The 19,440-nt window shown below is 38.5% G+C and overlaps 1 protein-coding gene across 1 annotated transcript; it reads left to right on the top strand.

Moving 5' to 3' along the window:
• Positions 1-6,007: 6,007 nt before the first annotated feature.
• Positions 6,008-18,864, top strand: LOC113036944 (putative leucine-rich repeat-containing protein DDB_G0290503). Its single transcript, XM_026193569.1, has 2 exons — positions 6,008-7,320; positions 17,307-18,864. Exons 1-2 carry the CDS (start codon positions 6,459-6,461, stop codon positions 18,467-18,469), a joined length of 2,025 nt encoding a protein of 674 aa, XP_026049354.1. The 5' UTR covers positions 6,008-6,458; the 3' UTR covers positions 18,470-18,864.
• Positions 18,865-19,440: the final 576 nt, after the last annotated feature.

The raw sequence follows: 19,440 nt of genomic DNA, 5'->3' as shown, positions 1-19,440 counted from the left end.
CCAACTTGTTCACTCCATGCCTAGAAGACTTGGTGCTGTCCTTGAAAATCACGGTGGTAATACAAAATACTAGATGTAGTAGTTTTCTGTTGCGTGGTGTATTTCAATTTTGCTTCAACCAATAAAAATTTTGGAAAGTGTTCTTTTGTTCATTGAGCTACTGATTAAATTTTTACTTTTTAAAGGGGGTGTACTCATTATGCTGAGCACTGTATGTCTGTACGTGGGAGATGTGTGGTTTGCTTCCTAACCAAGCTTTCTAGCCTTAGCTGCCAAGTTCAAACTGACTTGACTCATTCAAATCTAGTAACCCTCACAAAGATGAGGCCTGAAAGACTCATTTGCAAGCAGAATATGAAACCATTGGTTGAAGTTACAGTTCATGCATTAAATTAAAAAATGAAAAAAAAAAAAAAAGCTTTATGGGTTTTTCAAATAAAAAATATTTGTGTGTGTGTGTTTTTTTTAAATACAGTCAAAATAAGAGATTAGGCTATATCTTTCTTTTCACTGTTAAGTCTGTTAAGTACAGAGGACCAGGAGAGTCATGCGCATTAAAATATGAATTAGTTATTAATGTCAATTACAAAATAATTTAATTCCTTTAATTTATTTTATTTATCCCTTTATATGTTTAAATGATAAAATTCACTTCTTGATCATTCAGTGTATAATAAGAAGATACTTCTGCCCTTAGCTGAATGTCTCTATCCGGCTTATGCAGAGAGCTAAACATTAAATGGCTTTAATGAACACTCAGGAGACTGTGTCGCATTCTTCAGAGCTTTACTGATTTGCGCCATTTGTAAATACTTTCGTTCTTTTTAAAAAAAGATTATGACTTTTCAAGAGCAACCGATGCAGTAATTGTTAGAGACAGAGAAATGGACCTTCCCTGACGAGTGCTGGGAGAAAAACTCTGGCGCTTCCCCATTAAAACACTAGATGGCAGACCTATCCCATTACTTACAGAACAAATGAGCTGACCCGTCATAACAAACTTAAAACATACCCATGGGACAGAATAATAATTTCTAAATGAATACTTCAAAATTAACTATTAATCTATTCATAAATACTTCAAATGAAATGGATTTTAAGAAAAGGGGATTAAACTCAATAACAATGTGATTTCAAAAAACAAAATAAAATGATTCAAAAGTCTAATATTAATAGAGATTTATTTCCAAAATGGCAATTCCAGCCTTCCGTTTTAAATGTATTTCTATTTCCTGTTAGCTATGGGAACAACTAGCATAGTAGCTCATGCATTAGATTTGGTATTAACTATGGGTTGAGCTAACAGATTAACTATTGGATTAGCTTTACCATGTTTCTTGTGTCATTTAAAACATTAACTGGGCTTTGTTGTTGTTGTTTTTTTTTTTTTTTTAGCTGTGGCTGATTTCTAGCTTTCTGCCATCCACCTTCTGGAAGGTTCCAGTTTTATATAAGAAAAACAATGAATCGTAACATTGACTTGATTACTTAAAACATGGCAAAATGTTGGAGATCTTTTTGAAATGTACATATTTTGCTTTGGTCTCTAGAAGCATTTCCTGATTTAGCATTTTTGTGATTACTTTGGTCCTTGGAAAAAGAATCAACATAAACTAGCCATGTGGTCAGATGTAAGGAGCTATCTGATTGGTTGGACTGGCTGGGCTGTCTGGACTTTTGTATGCTAAGGAGACCTTTTTAAGAAGAGTGTGTTCTTGTATATAGGGCATATGCTTTCTTGACAAAAAGCTAAAGGGATTAATCATCCATATGTCTGGTGTCATTATACAGGAGCATATGTTTGTTTTTTATGAAAACTGCTGATCTCAGACCTGCACTGATTTCAACCCTGCATATCTGCAGTCAGCTGCATCAAGAACATGATATTTTCTCTGACAGCTTTAAACCCAATGTAAGATAAAAGGTCTTCACTTGTATGTTGAAGTAAAAAACCTGCAATTCTCTCACTGTGTTAAATGTATTTAATCTGAAGTATAGGAGCTCTGTAGGGGGAATGTATGAAAAGAATGCATTTTTGAAAACCATTGTCAGTAAATCGTCAGCAGTAATATTGATTTATGTAGTGTAAAATGCTGATGGGGAATGTTTTTCCTCCAGAATAAATCCTTAAACGTTCTGTGCAGTTTGTCAGTAATAACATTTGGCACATGTCTGACCTATCTTAAGACACAAGATATGTAAGAATGTAAAAACTCTAATAATAGTCATCAGCTTTAATGTCTGTTATTTATCAACATATCTGAAACCAGGGGCGATTCTAGAAACAGAGCTTTGGGGGTGCTGAGTACCCAGAGAGATGCCCAGCCAGGCAAGAAAAACTTTACTTGTAACGATGAGACTTCTTCCCTGTCTCTGTCAGTCCTTGCATCCTTAAATGTCTCCAGTTGTCCCGAGTTCTCTCTGACTGTCTCCTTGGTGCATTTACACCCCTGTTCCTCCCTGTCCTCGTCGTCTGTTGTCTTCATCTCCGTTATCAGTCATCATAATTTTACCATCTCTGTGCAAGTCTGCAAATTTCTTTATTAAATCATATGATTCTTAAATTCATCAAATCTCTCTGTGCCTGGGTCCTCGTCACAAAACATGACATCACTGTTTGGTACATTTTAACACAATTTAATCCCCACATTTGTGAAAGAAAAGCAAAACACTTTTTTGAAAAGTCTGTAACAAAACCATCAAATCTGAAAAAAAGGTTATTTAAGTGCTGCTAAAGACTACTACTGCAAAAGAAGAATGGATTGGAATAGAGCAGGGCGATATGACCAAAAATATTTAGTGTGTAGTGAGCAAAAAGTAAACTGAGTGCATTTTTTGGACAGAGATTCACTTTTAATATGTATGTATAATAAAATACAGATACATAAAAAACACACTCCAAAAATAGAAGAGTCCTTGAAATGTATAATTGTACAAAGTATTAATAAAGAAATTATAAAAATTAAGACACCGTGGTATATGGTACAATGTATACAATGTATGAAGAGATCTTTACTGCAGATACTCCTATGGCTTTGCATATTTTTTCTTTTCTTTTAACCTATGTCACCTCACCTTGAAGTTGGCAAATCTGTCTATCACATTTTGGTGGTCAAGTCTCTCAAGCATCTCTTTCTCAACTGACATCACAGCCAGGTGCTGAAGTCTGCTATGACCCATGGTCCTTCTCAGCCAGGTATGCAGCTGACACAAGACACTAAAACACCTCTCACAGCTACAGCTGCAAACTGGGATTGTTAGGGCAACCTGAATAACAGTTTTCAGTCTGGGGAAGATCTGATTACCCAGAAGATTGTACAATGTTAACATATCTGGAATGGCACCAGCCTCACTCTTGAGCTTTAAAAAGTTTTTGGCAACCGTGACTTCCTCTAAATGAAGTTTAGACAACCCAGTTTGTTTTGCAGATTCTGTATAGCAGCTTTAATATAGGGAGAACACAAATTCCAGATTTTATGAGTAAAATTTGTTTTTTTTTCTTTGTCAGTTTTACAGTTTCTGTTTTGCCTGTTAGTATTCCCTGTCTGTTTTCTTATCTGGTTCTTCCTGACCTCGTACTTTCTCCTCTTTACTCTCTCCCTCTTTGGACTGACAATCATACACAAATAGATTGTATTCAATTAGATTAAAAAATTACATTAATATGAAAAAAATACTATTAATATCACTAATAAAAAAAGTCCTCACTCGGTGTACTTTCAACCAAAAGGCAAATAACCAAACCACATGTACATCCAATAAAAGATATAAATATTGAAACACTGATCCAACATTATCCTTTATTGACGGATCATTTGATCTTACACTTTTACCTGAATGTGGCTCCTTTTTTTTGAAAAAACTTCCATTATGAGCCTGGCTGTCACGTACACACACACACACACACACACACACACACACACACACACACACACACACACACACACACACACACACACACACACACACACACACAAGGAGTTATAAGGTTAATGGGCATCCCGTCAGTTAGCTAGTTAGTACCTTGGGTTTAAATTTGGCACATGCACATATGAGAAAACAACCAGCTTCTCTGTTTCCACTTCAAACAGGACAGTGGTAACAACAGCAGGTTACAGACAATTTAAAGTTTCAGACGTTAAATAGGCTGTATAAATTTCAATGGAGAAACAGGACGGTCAAATGTCGCTGATTTTACTACTGAGTAGGAAAGATTGTAGGGTAGCAAACATAGTCGGAAAACACGTTTTCAACACAGCAGGTTACCTGGGTGTAATGTTTTACAGCTAAAACGAAACATGGTCGGACTCCTACCTAACTATATAGAGAGTAACTGAAGGTTAAATGCAGCTAACATGCCCTGTTTTAAGCCTGCGCTCCCCTGCGTCTCAGCACCATCGCTCTGGCAGAAAGGGTGCTAAAGCCAGAGTAGAGGCGAGCTGGAAAAGACCATGTTTTTTTTTTTTTGGTTTTTTTTTTTGGGGGGGGGGGGGGGGGGATGTTGAGATGTAAAATATTATGTCTCAACCAAGTACTGTATGGGTTTTATATTTTTAGTAGTGTGTCACACAAAAAAGCAAATATTGACAAAAAAAGTAAAAAAAACATGGCTTTGATTCAATATCGGCTAAAAACAAAAGGGGCTAAAAACGCCCCTGTCTGAAACATGCTAAATGAATAAATGAAAATAAAACTAGAAAGTGCATTTTCTGAAGAAAGTGCAGTGTGAATGCTGATACCTGAATCTATGCAGTGAAATGAATTAATTGCTGAATTTAAGTTAAAAACTTCGAATTAGATGAAAAATACAGAAATTTTCGCCTGAAAGCAAAAGTGCTGAACTGCTAAAAGCTGACATTTGCACAAAAGAAGTTGGAAAATAGCTGAAAATGTTTTAAATGTAAATTTAAAAAAACTAAGAAATGAGAAAAGAAAATTTAGAGTCAGAAAACATCTGAATGAATATTAAAAGTTCATATTCTTTGAATCACTGAATGACTAAATTGTGATCCCTCCACTTGGATCCACAAAGTTTACATCTCTGAGCTTTCAAAGACACTGTGTTGGAAAGAGAACAACGATGGCGACGTTTTGAGGGGAAAATGATGGCTGTAGAGCAAACACTGTGGACACAGCAGCAGTTGAAAGAGAAGTGTTTATGATGAATCTTGGCAGAGTGAGAGAGGGCTAAGCAGGCAGGTGTGAGCCTGGTTGCTATAGTGACTGCATCCAATGGCTCCATACACACGACACAGACTTCTGCCTCACTTCTGCTGCTTAAAATGAACAGAAACGTCAGCCTGAAACAAATCAAATTGAAATGAAAAGTACAAGTCGTATTGACAAAATTCTTTCACCGTGAGTGGCAGCAATGTCTAGTCTACTGAATTCTCAGTTTTCATGCCTGTGGAGTTTATTATATGGACGTGGTGACAGTGTAAAGACAGCCTGCTCTTCTGATTTTCAAACGAACCTTCTGAGCCATTTTAACATTAGAGTCTATGGAAGAGTTGGAGGGAGGAAGCTGTGCATTGGTGACATTTATGACAGAACCATAACACCTATTACAATAATAAACACATTGGATGAAAGAGGACAGTGATGGCTACGTTTTGAGGGTAAAATCATACCTGTAGAGCAAACGCTGCAGACACAGCAGCAGTTTTAAGAAAAGATTTTAAGATTAATTCCCACCCTCCTCTCACTCTAGCAGTTGAGCTGTCTCACTCTAGCGCCAACATTCCGTCCCATACACACCCATTATAAACGGCTGAAAAAAAGGATGAAACTTAAACTGGAACTGAAGAAAAAGTACAATAGATATTGAAAAGATAAATACAAGTTGAATAGTTGAATGTCTTGTCTGCGTTTGAAAGTTTGAATGGTGGCTCTACGTCAATGTATGTGGAAGTAGTTAGAGTTGAAAGAGGAGTGAGTTGAAGGAGAATTTGAAGGGTCTCCCCATTGAAATACATGGGAAATTTTTGTTGAATAAAGTTGAATAAATTAAAAAATATAAATGTTAAAAATGAGAAAAATACAAGCAGTCATGTCTAAAAGAAGAGCAATCTAACGGTGTTTGAATGCTTTTACAGCATTCACACTAATTAAGAACAGAAGAGCAAAAAGGACACTTACCATAAGACAAACAGCATTAACGTTTTTCTGTGATGTCACAAAGCCATTTGTGACATCACAGAATTGCCTTTGAAGATAGCTGTAGGGGGCGGAGTCAGGTTTCAAGAAAACCTATAAATACACCCCATGTAGACAGAAACTGTAAGTTTGAGTTTCCATTTGGAACGCACATTACCTAGTTGAGTAGATAACTGGTTGCACTTGATAACTTTGCGCAAACAATATAAATACAAATTAAATACATTCATTTAAAAATAGCTGCCACACTAGAATTACAGCATAAAAAAATTGAAAAATTAAGGAGAAGAGAAAAACACCTCATGGCTTTAAACAAGGAACAGCAGAAGACAATATCAAAATTTGTTAAGGTGTGTAGAGAACGTGTGGATGATATTTCGAGCCTTAAACAGGAAGCCCGCGCCCATCTCTCACAAGTAGACCAACTAAGAAAACGTATGGCTCAATGTGAGATGAAGGCTGCAGGATCAGAGAAATATGAGAAAAAAATCCTGGACCTTCAAAAGAAATGCAAAGACTTGGAAAGGAAACATGCCACTGAAAAAAAGAGACGGGAGCAGAAAGAAAAAGATGTGGAATTTCTGTCTCGTCTTCAAGGCAAAGTCAATAGACTGAGCAAAGAAAATGAGGCCTTGAAGCAAGAATTAAAGCAAGTGACCACTGAAAAAAACCTAAAAGTAAAAGAACTGAAGGAAAAAGAAAAACAGATAAAAAATGAGCTTAGAGTCCAGGACCAGCTCAAAGAAGAGAGGGTCAACTTTGAAAAAAGGACATCACAATATCTTGTAGAGGCTAGCACGCTGTTTCAATGTAGAGACAGACTTAAAACAGTGGAGGCACTAGAAGAGAAATTAAAAGCTGAAATTAAAACATGGCAAAAAAAAGCAGAGGATTTTGAAGAGCAAAAGGACAGGGTCATTATGGAGAAAAGCGCATTGATAATGAAAAATAATGAACTGTCAGATTTGCTTTTGGGAAAGGACTTGGACAATAACAAACTAGTAAAAGAGTTAAAAGGAAAACGAGAGGAAATAGAAAGTCAGACAAAGGAAGCCTCAAAGCAGCTTTCTAACACGCAACACAAAGTCCTGCAGATGAAAAATGAACAAATAGCCAAACTTGAAAGTGAGAGGCGGGAATCCTTCAAGAAAATGACATCCCAAGATCATGAGATTGTCAGTCTGAGAAATGCTCTGAAAGAAACAGAACACAGACTAAAAATACAGATGACGCACGACAAGTTTTGGAATGAAACACTTAATAAGGAGTTATCTGAGGCTAAGACCGTGATCAGTCAATTTAAGGACACCATAGAGTCACTGACAAAAGACACAGAACAAAAGAATAGTGAACGAGAAATGATTCAAGCAGAGCTATCCAAGTCTCAGACCAGGTATTTTGCTGTGAAAAATCAACTGGAGCTCATCAAACAAAAGCAGGCAGAAGCGCAGACGGCACAGGCCAAACAACTTGCCTGTGTCAACAAGGAGCGCAAGGTAGTTAAGAAAAGGCTGGTCCAGAATTTGGCAGACAAAGAAAAGGTGGACAAAGAGCTCACACACTACAAAGAAATTGTGTTTCAGCAGCAACAAAACATAAAAGAGCTGGAAACTGAAATTCAAATGAGTTCAACTCAAAGACAAACGATTGAAGGACAAAAACAGGAAATTGACCGTCTGACGAAGCAGGTAAAGGACCTGCGTGAGGAGAATTCCTTAAAGGTTGCCATTGAGCTGCACAAATACGCTGCAAAAACACAGGAAAAAATCTTCTCGCAGCGGCGAACAAACAGACTTAACGCTAAAAGAAAAATGCACATGTCCAGTCACGCATTAGTATTTGAACAGCGCCGCCGGGACCGCCTGTTATGCAAATATAAACAACTGGTCACAGCACAGAAAAGGACAAAGAAATTAAAGAACTGCGGCCAACGCTGAATCAGGAGGCTGCACTTCAAACAAAGATGCCTAATTCCCACCTCCTCTCACTCTAGCAGTTGAGCTGTCTCACTCTAGCGCAAACATTCCGTCCCATACACACCCATTATAAACGGCTGAAAAAAAGGATGAAACTTAAACTGGAACTGAAGAAAAAGTACAATAGATATTGAAAGATAAATACAAGTTGAATAGTTGAATGTCTTGTCTGCGTTTGAAAGTTTGAATGGTGGCTCTACGTCAATGTATGTGGAAGTAGTTAGAGTTGAAAGAGGAGTGAGTTGAAGGAGAATTTGAAGGGTCTCCCCATTGAAATACATGGGAAATTTTTGTTGAATAAAGTTGAATAAATTAAAAAATATAAATGTTAAAATGAGAAAAATACAAGCAGTCATGTCTAAAAGAAGAGCAATCTAACGGTGTTTGAATGCTTTTCAGCATTCACACTAATTAAGAACAGAAGAGCAAAAAGGACACTTACCATAAGACAAACAGCATTAACGTTTTTCTGTGATGTCACAAAGCCATTTGTGACATCACAGAATTGCCTTTGAAGATAGCTGTAGGGGGCGGAGTCAGGTTTCAAGAAAACCTATAAATACACCCCATGTAGACAGAAACTGTAAGTTTGGTTTCCATTTGGAACGCACATTACCTAGTTGAGTAGATAACTGGTTGCACTTGATAACTTTGCGCAAACAATATAAATACAAATTAAATACATTCATTTAAAATAGCTGCCACACTAGAATTACAGCATAAAAAAATTGAAAAATTAAGGAGAAGAGAAAAACACCTCATGGCTTTAAACAAGGAACAGCAGAAGACAATATCAAAATTTGTTAAGGTGTGTAGAGAACGTGTGGATGATATTTCGAGCCTTAAACAGGAAGCCCGCGCCCATCTCTCACAAGTAGACCAACTAAGAAAACGTAGGCTCAATGTGAGATGAAGGCTGCAGGATCAGAGAAATATGAGAAAAAAATCCTGGACCTTCAAAAGAAATGCAAAGACTTGGAAAGGAAACATGCCACTGAAAAAAAAGAGACGGGGAGCAGAAAGAAAAAGATGTGTGGAATTTCTGTCTCGTCTTCAAGGCAAAGTCAATAGACTGAGCAAAGAAAATGAGGCCTTGAAGCAAGAATTAAAGCAAGTGACCACTGAAAAAACCTAAAAGTAAAAGAACTGAAGGAAAAAGAAAACAGATAAAAAATGAGCTTAGAGTCCAGGACCAGCTCAAAGAAGAGAGGGTCAACTTTGAAAAAAGGACATCACAATATCTTGTAGAGGCTAGCACGCTGTTTCAATGTAGAGACAGACTTAAAACAGTGGGAGGCACTAGAAGAGAAATTAAAAGCTGAAATTAAAACATGGCAAAAAAAGCAGAGGATTTTGAAGAGCAAAAGGACAGGGTCATTATGGGAGAAAAGCGCATTGATAATGAAAAATAATGAAACTGTCAGATTTGCTTTTTGGGAAAGGACTTGGACAATAACAAACTAGTAAAAGAGTTAAAAGGAAAACGAGAGGAAATAGAGATGCCATACAGAAACTCCACAGATGTGAGTGGGAAAATCGCGACCTCAAAAAAGCAGTTAGTAACAACACAGCGAATCCTTTCTGTATATGAGGCTAAGAACAGCAGCCTTGTAGAAGAAAATAAACAACTGACACTTGAGGTCAGCGCAAAGCACGCCCCGCTACCTCAGATTTCCACCAAGGCCAAGCCAAACTCTATGGCGAAATCATATCAGCAGTCTGAGGTTGGGCGCTCAACCAGATTCATCTCAAGCATTCCTCAAAAGACAGAAAAAAAGGTTTATTTCCTCCCTCCTCTCGTAGGCAAAACGTTGGCATTGCAGAATGTAAGCAGTAGACCCTCCAGATTAACCAACACACCCCCATAATTAAGTAACAGACCCCATCAGCCGGGTCATCACACCAGTAAGAACCCTGCTGCCCTGTTCCCACACCAGAAAGAACAATTTTAAACAATAATTCCCATTCATACATTGAAAGAAATAATCAGTTTTTAGACTGGTCAACAAACACAAACTGACTTTTTAAAAAATTAAAACTCAATCACTAAGAGATATGGTTAAAAACAATGCTAAAAATACACTGAGGCAATTACCTCTCTAACCCAGGAGGACCTGTATTTCCCTTAACACCAAAAATAGTAGACAACACTAAATAATAACATCTGTTTGCTGTGAGGAAGTGACATGAACACGTTCCATCTGTGTCACTACCTCACCCCCAACCAGTCGCGGCAGATGACTGCCCCTTTCTGAGCCTGGTTCTGCCGGAGGTCTCTGCCTGTTAATAGGCAGTTTTTCCTCCCCACTGTCGCCAAGTGCTTGCTCATAGGGGGTCCTCGGATTGTTGGGGTTTCTGTAATATTGTAGGGTCTTTACCTTACAATATTAAGTGCCTTGAAGCATCTTCTTGTGAACTGGCACTATGCAAATAAAAAATTATTGGACTGAACTGATTTTCCTTTTGTTTATTAAGTCTGAGTGGTTGTGTTTTAGCACTTTTGATCTACTTCTATACATTGTATTCATTCCTTGAAACGAAGTAATAATTCTAAACTTTCCACTGTGATTCTAAAACCTTAGCAGAGAGCAGAGTGATAGGTTTGTAGCTTGAACCTATTCGCTGGAACGTTGAAGACAATATAATTACACAGCAAAGCAAGACACAAGTAGGCAAAGTTCTTCATGTTTCTCGTGCACGGGAGAGAACCGGACAGGCGCCGTTCCTTCGCTTGACCCCAGTTGCTCTCTTCGTTCTCCCGTAACACTGTTCTTTTATTGAGGTTACATGAATATGCATCGGTTCATTAACATATGACGTCTACATACACACAAAGAGTACCTTGCCTGTGTGTGTGTGTGTGTGTGTGTGTGTGTGTGTGTGTGTGTGTGTGTGTGTGTGTGTGTATGTATGTGTGTGTGTATGTGTGATACCTGAATCTATGCAGTGAAATGAATTAATTGCTGAATTTAAGTTAAAAACTTCGAATTAGATGAAAAATACAGAAATTTTCGCCTGAAAGCAAAAGTGCTGAACTGCTAAAAGCTGACATTTGCACAAAAGAAGTTGGAAAATAGCTGAAAATGTTTTAAATGTAAATTTAAAAAAACTAAGAAATGAGAAAAGAAAATTTAGAGTCAGAAAACATCTGAATGAATATTAAAAGTTCATATTCTTTGAATCACTGAATGACTAAATTGTGATCCCTCCACTTGGATCCACAAAGTTTACATCTCTGAGCTTTCAAAGACACTGTGTTGGAAAGAGAACAACGATGGCGACGTTTTGAGGGGAAAATGATGGCTGTAGAGCAAACACTGTGGACACAGCAGCAGTTGAAAGAGAAGTGTTTATGATGAATCTTGGCAGAGTGAGAGAGGGCTAAGCAGGCAGGTGTGAGCCTGGTTGCTATAGTGACTGCATCCAATGGCTCCATACACACGACACAGACTTCTGCCTCACTTCTGCTGCTTAAAATGAACAGAAACGTCAGCCTGAAACAAATCAAATTGAAATGAAAAGTACAAGTCGTATTGACAAAATTCTTTCACCGTGAGTGGCAGCAATGTCTAGTCTACTGAATTCTCAGTTTTCATGCCTGTGGAGTTTATTATATGGACGTGGTGACAGTGTAAAGACAGCCTGCTCTTCTGATTTTCAAACGAACCTTCTGAGCCATTTTAACATTAGAGTCTATGGAAGAGTTGGAGGGAGGAAGCTGTGCATTGGTGACATTTATGACAGAACCATAACACCTATTACAATAATAAACACATTGGATGAAAGAGGACAGTGATGGCTACGTTTTGAGGGTAAAATCATACCTGTAGAGCAAACGCTGCAGACACAGCAGCAGTTTTAAGAAAAGATTTTAAGATTAATTCCCACCCTCCTCTCACTCTAGCAGTTGAGCTGTCTCACTCTAGCGCCAACATTCCGTCCCATACACACCCATTATAAACGGCTGAAAAAAAGGATGAAACTTAAACTGGAACTGAAGAAAAAGTACAATAGATATTGAAAAGATAAATACAAGTTGAATAGTTGAATGTCTTGTCTGCGTTTGAAAGTTTGAATGGTGGCTCTACGTCAATGTATGTGGAAGTAGTTAGAGTTGAAAGAGGAGTGAGTTGAAGGAGAATTTGAAGGGTCTCCCCATTGAAATACATGGGAAATTTTTGTTGAATAAAGTTGAATAAATTAAAAAATATAAATGTTAAAAATGAGAAAAATACAAGCAGTCATGTCTAAAAGAAGAGCAATCTAACGGTGTTTGAATGCTTTTACAGCATTCACACTAATTAAGAACAGAAGAGCAAAAAGGACACTTACCATAAGACAAACAGCATTAACGTTTTTCTGTGATGTCACAAAGCCATTTGTGACATCACAGAATTGCCTTTGAAGATAGCTGTAGGGGGCGGAGTCAGGTTTCAAGAAAACCTATAAATACACCCCATGTAGACAGAAACTGTAAGTTTGAGTTTCCATTTGGAACGCACATTACCTAGTTGAGTAGATAACTGGTTGCACTTGATAACTTTGCGCAAACAATATAAATACAAATTAAATACATTCATTTAAAAATAGCTGCCACACTAGAATTACAGCATAAAAAAATTGAAAAATTAAGGAGAAGAGAAAAACACCTCATGGCTTTAAACAAGGAACAGCAGAAGACAATATCAAAATTTGTTAAGGTGTGTAGAGAACGTGTGGATGATATTTCGAGCCTTAAACAGGAAGCCCGCGCCCATCTCTCACAAGTAGACCAACTAAGAAAACGTATGGCTCAATGTGAGATGAAGGCTGCAGGATCAGAGAAATATGAGAAAAAAATCCTGGACCTTCAAAAGAAATGCAAAGACTTGGAAAGGAAACATGCCACTGAAAAAAAGAGACGGGAGCAGAAAGAAAAAGATGTGGAATTTCTGTCTCGTCTTCAAGGCAAAGTCAATAGACTGAGCAAAGAAAATGAGGCCTTGAAGCAAGAATTAAAGCAAGTGACCACTGAAAAAAACCTAAAAGTAAAAGAACTGAAGGAAAAAGAAAAACAGATAAAAAATGAGCTTAGAGTCCAGGACCAGCTCAAAGAAGAGAGGGTCAACTTTGAAAAAAGGACATCACAATATCTTGTAGAGGCTAGCACGCTGTTTCAATGTAGAGACAGACTTAAAACAGTGGAGGCACTAGAAGAGAAATTAAAAGCTGAAATTAAAACATGGCAAAAAAAAGCAGAGGATTTTGAAGAGCAAAAGGACAGGGTCATTATGGAGAAAAGCGCATTGATAATGAAAAATAATGAACTGTCAGATTTGCTTTTGGGAAAGGACTTGGACAATAACAAACTAGTAAAAGAGTTAAAAGGAAAACGAGAGGAAATAGAAAGTCAGACAAAGGAAGCCTCAAAGCAGCTTTCTAACACGCAACACAAAGTCCTGCAGATGAAAAATGAACAAATAGCCAAACTTGAAAGTGAGAGGCGGGAATCCTTCAAGAAAATGACATCCCAAGATCATGAGATTGTCAGTCTGAGAAATGCTCTGAAAGAAACAGAACACAGACTAAAAATACAGATGACGCACGACAAGTTTTGGAATGAAACACTTAATAAGGAGTTATCTGAGGCTAAGACCGTGATCAGTCAATTTAAGGACACCATAGAGTCACTGACAAAAGACACAGAACAAAAGAATAGTGAACGAGAAATGATTCAAGCAGAGCTATCCAAGTCTCAGACCAGGTATTTTGCTGTGAAAAATCAACTGGAGCTCATCAAACAAAAGCAGGCAGAAGCGCAGACGGCACAGGCCAAACAACTTGCCTGTGTCAACAAGGAGCGCAAGGTAGTTAAGAAAAGGCTGGTCCAGAATTTGGCAGACAAAGAAAAGGTGGACAAAGAGCTCACACACTACAAAGAAATTGTGTTTCAGCAGCAACAAAACATAAAAGAGCTGGAAACTGAAATTCAAATGAGTTCAACTCAAAGACAAACGATTGAAGGACAAAAACAGGAAATTGACCGTCTGACGAAGCAGGTAAAGGACCTGCGTGAGGAGAATTCCTTAAAGGTTGCCATTGAGCTGCACAAATACGCTGCAAAAACACAGGAAAAAATCTTCTCGCAGCGGCGAACAAACAGACTTAACGCTAAAAGAAAAATGCACATGTCCAGTCACGCATTAGTATTTGAACAGCGCCGCCGGGACCGCCTGTTATGCAAATATAAACAACTGGTCACAGAAAAGGACAAAGAAATTAAAGAACTGCGGCCAACGCTGAATCAGGAGGCTGCACTTCAAAACAAAGATGCCATACAGAAACTCCACAGATGTGAGTGGGAAAATCGCGACCTCAAAAAGCAGTTAGTAACAACACAGCGAATCCTTTCTGTATATGAGGCTAAGAACAGCAGCCTTGTAGAAGAAAATAAACAACTGACACTTGAGGTCAGCGCAAAGCACGCCCCGCTACCTCAGATTTCCACCAAGGCCAAGCCAAACTCTATGGCGAAATCATATCAGCAGTCTGAGGTTGGGCGCTCAACCAGATTCATCTCAAGCATTCCTCAAAAGACAGAAAAAAAGGTTTATTTCCTCCCTCCTCTCGTAGGCAAAACGTTGGCATTGCAGAATGTAAGCAGTAGACCCTCCAGATTAACCAACACACCCCCATAATTAAGTAACAGACCCCATCAGCCGGGTCATCACACCAGTAAGAACCCTGCTGCCCTGTTCCCACACCAGAAAGAACAATTTTAAACAATAATTCCCATTCATACATTGAAAGAAATAATCAGTTTTTAGACTGGTCAACAAACACAAACTGACTTTTTAAAAAATTAAAACTCAATCACTAAGAGATATGGTTAAAAACAATGCTAAAAATACACTGAGGCAATTACCTCTCTAACCCAGGAGGACCTGTATTTCCCTTAACACCAAAAATAGTAGACAACACTAAATAATAACATCTGTTTGCTGTGAGGAAGTGACATGAACACGTTCCATCTGTGTCACTACCTCACCCCCAACCAGTCGCGGCAGATGACTGCCCCTTTCTGAGCCTGGTTCTGCCGGAGGTCTCTGCCTGTTAATAGGCAGTTTTTCCTCCCCACTGTCGCCAAGTGCTTGCTCATAGGGGGTCCTCGGATTGTTGGGGTTTCTGTAATATTGTAGGGTCTTTACCTTACAATATTAAGTGCCTTGAAGCATCTTCTTGTGAACTGGCACTATGCAAATAAAAAATTATTGGACTGAACTGATTTTCCTTTTGTTTATTAAGTCTGAGTGGTTGTGTTTTAGCACTTTTGATCTACTTCTATACATTGTATTCATTCCTTGAAACGAAGTAATAATTCTAAACTTTCCACTGTGATTCTAAAACCTTAGCAGAGAGCAGAGTGATAGGTTTGTAGCTTGAACCTATTCGCTGGAACGTTGAAGACAATATAATTACACAGCAAAGCAAGACACAAGTAGGCAAAGTTCTTCATGTTTCTCGTGCACGGGAGAGAACCGGACAGGCGCCGTTCCTTCGCTTGACCCCAGTTGCTCTCTTCGTTCTCCCGTAACACTGTTCTTTTATTGAGGTTACATGAATATGCATCGGTTCATTAACATATGACGTCTACATACACACAAAGAGTACCTTGCCTGTGTGTGTATGTGTGTGTGTGTGTGTGTATGTGTGTGTGTGTGTGTGTATGTATGTGTGTGTGTATGTGTGATACCTGAATCTATGCAGTGAAATGAATTAATTGCTGAATTTAAGTTAAAAACTTCGAATTAGATGAAAAATACAGAAATTTTCGCCTGAAAGCAAAAGTGCTGAACTGCTAAAAGCTGACATTTGCACAAAAGAAGTTGGAAAATAGCTGAAAATGTTTTAAATGTAAATTTAAAAAAACTAAGAAATGAGAAAAGAAAATTTAGAGTCAGAAAACATCTGAATGAATATTAAAAGTTCATATTCTTTGAATCACTGAATGACTAAATTGTGATCCCTCCACTTGGATCCACAAAGTTTACATCTCTGAGCTTTCAAAGACACTGTGTTGGAAAGAGAACAACGATGGCGACGTTTTGAGGGGAAAATGATGGCTGTAGAGCAAACACTGTGGACACAGCAGCAGTTGAAAGAGAAGTGTTTATGATGAATCTTGGCAGAGTGAGAGAGGGCTAAGCAGGCAGGTGTGAGCCTGGTTGCTATAGTGACTGCATCCAATGGCTCCATACACACGACACAGACATGCACCTCACTTCTGCTGCTTAAAATGAACAGAAACGTCAGCCTGAAACAAATCAAATTGAAATGAAAAGTACAAGTCGTATTGACAAAATTCTTTCACCGTGAGTGGCAGCAATGTCTAGTCTACTGAATTCTCAGTTTTCATGCCTGTGGAGTTTATTATATGGACGTGGTGACAGTGTAAAGACAGCCTGCTCTTCTGATTTTCAAACGAACCTTCTGAGCCATTTTAACATTAGAGTCTATGGAAGAGTTGGAGGGAGGAAGCTGTGCATTGGTGACATTTATGACAGAACCATAACACCTATTACAATAATAAACACATTGGATGAAAGAGGACAGTGATGGCTACGTTTTGAGGGTAAAATCATACCTGTAGAGCAAACGCTGCAGACACAGCAGCAGTTTTAAGAAAAGATTTTAAGATTAATTCCCACCCTCCTCTCACTCTAGCAGTTGAGCTGTCTCACTCTAGCGCCAACATTCCGTCCCATACACACCCATTATAAACGGCTGAAAAAAAGGATGAAACTTAAACTGGAACTGAAGAAAAAGTACAATAGATATTGAAAAGATAAATACAAGTTGAATAGTTGAATGTCTTGTCTGCGTTTGAAAGTTTGAATGGTGGCTCTACGTCAATGTATGTGGAAGTAGTTAGAGTTGAAAGAGGAGTGAGTTGAAGGAGAATTTGAAGGGTCTCCCCATTGAAATACATGGGAAATTTTTGTTGAATAAAGTTGAATAAATTAAAAAATATAAATGTTAAAAATGAGAAAAATACAAGCAGTCATGTCTAAAAGAAGAGCAATCTAACGGTGTTTGAATGCTTTTACAGCATTCACACTAATTAAGAACAGAAGAGCAAAAAGGACACTTACCATAAGACAAACAGCATTAACGTTTTTCTGTGATGTCACAAAGATCATGAGATTGTCAGTCTGAGAAATGCTCTGAAAGAAACAGAACACAGACTAAAAATACAGATGACGCACGACAAGTTTTGGAATGAAACACTTAATAAGGAGTTATCTGAGGCTAAGACCGTGATCAGTCAATTTAAGGACACCATAGAGTCACTGACAAAAGACACAGAACAAAAGAATAGTGAACGAGAAATGATTCAAGCAGAGCTATCCAAGTCTCAGACCAGGTATTTTGCTGTGAAAAATCAACTGGAGCTCATCAAACAAAAGCAGGCAGAAGCGCAGACGGCACAGGCCAAACAACTTGCCTGTGTCAACAAGGAGCGCAAGGTAGTTAAGAAAAGGCTGGTCCAGAATTTGGCAGACAAAGAAAAGGTGGACAAAGAGCTCACACACTACAAAGAAATTGTGTTTCAGCAGCAACAAAACATAAAAGAGCTGGAAACTGAAATTCAAATGAGTTCAACTCAAAGACAAACGATTGAAGGACAAAAACAGGAAATTGACCGTCTGACGAAGCAGGTAAAGGACCTGCGTGAGGAGAATTCCTTAAAGGTTGCCATTGAGCTGCACAAATACGCTGCAAAAACACAGGAAAAAATCTTCTCGCAGCGGCGAACAAACAGACTTAACGCTAAAAGAAAAATGCACATGTCCAGTCACGCATTAGTATTTGAACAGCGCCGCCGGGACCGCCTGTTATGCAAATATAAACAACTGGTCACAGAAAAGGACAAAGAAATTAAAGAACTGCGGCCAACGCTGAATCAGGAGGCTGCACTTCAAAACAAAGATGCCATACAGAAACTCCACAGATGTGAGTGGGAAAATCGCGACCTCAAAAAGCAGTTAGTAACAACACAGCGAATCCTTTCTGTATATGAGGCTAAGAACAGCAGCCTTGTAGAAGAAAATAAACAACTGACACTTGAGGTCAGCGCAAAGCACGCCCCGCTACCTCAGATTTCCACCAAGGCCAAGCCAAACTCTATGGCGAAATCATATCAGCAGTCTGAGGTTGGGCGCTCAACCAGATTCATCTCAAGCATTCCTCAAAAGACAGAAAAAAAGGTTTATTTCCTCCCTCCTCTCGTAGGCAAAACGTTGGCATTGCAGAATGTAAGCAGTAGACCCTCCAGATTAACCAACACACCCCCATAATTAAGTAACAGACCCCATCAGCCGGGTCATCACACCAGTAAGAACCCTGCTGCCCTGTTCCCACACCAGAAAGAACAATTTTAAACAATAATTCCCATTCATACATTGAAAGAAATAATCAGTTTTTAGACTGGTCAACAAACACAAACTGACTTTTTAAAAAATTAAAACTCAATCACTAAGAGATATGGTTAAAAACAATGCTAAAAATACACTGAGGCAATTACCTCTCTAACCCAGGAGGACCTGTATTTCCCTTAACACCAAAAATAGTAGACAACACTAAATAATAACATCTGTTTGCTGTGAGGAAGTGACATGAACACGTTCCATCTGTGTCACTACCTCACCCCCAACCAGTCGCGGCAGATGACTGCCCCTTTCTGAGCCTGGTTCTGCCGGAGGTCTCTGCCTGTTAATAGGCAGTTTTTCCTCCCCACTGTCGCCAAGTGCTTGCTCATAGGGGGTCCTCGGATTGTTGGGGTTTCTGTAATATTGTAGGGTCTTTACCTTACAATATTAAGTGCCTTGAAGCATCTTCTTGTGAACTGGCACTATGCAAATAAAAAATTATTGGACTGAACTGATTTTCCTTTTGTTTATTAAGTCTGAGTGGTTGTGTTTTAGCACTTTTGATCTACTTCTATACATTGTATTCATTCCTTGAAACGAAGTAATAATTCTAAACTTTCCACTGTGATTCTAAAACCTTAGCAGAGAGCAGAGTGATAGGTTTGTAGCTTGAACCTATTCGCTGGAACGTTGAAGACAATATAATTACACAGCAAAGCAAGACACAAGTAGGCAAAGTTCTTCATGTTTCTCGTGCACGGGAGAGAACCGGACAGGCGCCGTTCCTTCGCTTGACCCCAGTTGCTCTCTTCGTTCTCCCGTAACACTGTTCTTTTATTGAGGTTACATGAATATGCATCGGTTCATTAACATATGACGTCTACATACACACAAAGAGT

Source organism: Astatotilapia calliptera, chromosome 14, assembly GCF_900246225.1.
Source record: "Astatotilapia calliptera chromosome 14, fAstCal1.2, whole genome shotgun sequence".
NCBI lineage: Eukaryota > Metazoa > Chordata > Actinopteri > Cichliformes > Cichlidae > Astatotilapia > Astatotilapia calliptera.
Note: the sequence above shows the minus strand (reverse complement) of the source record. Positions and strands in the feature narration are given on the sequence as shown.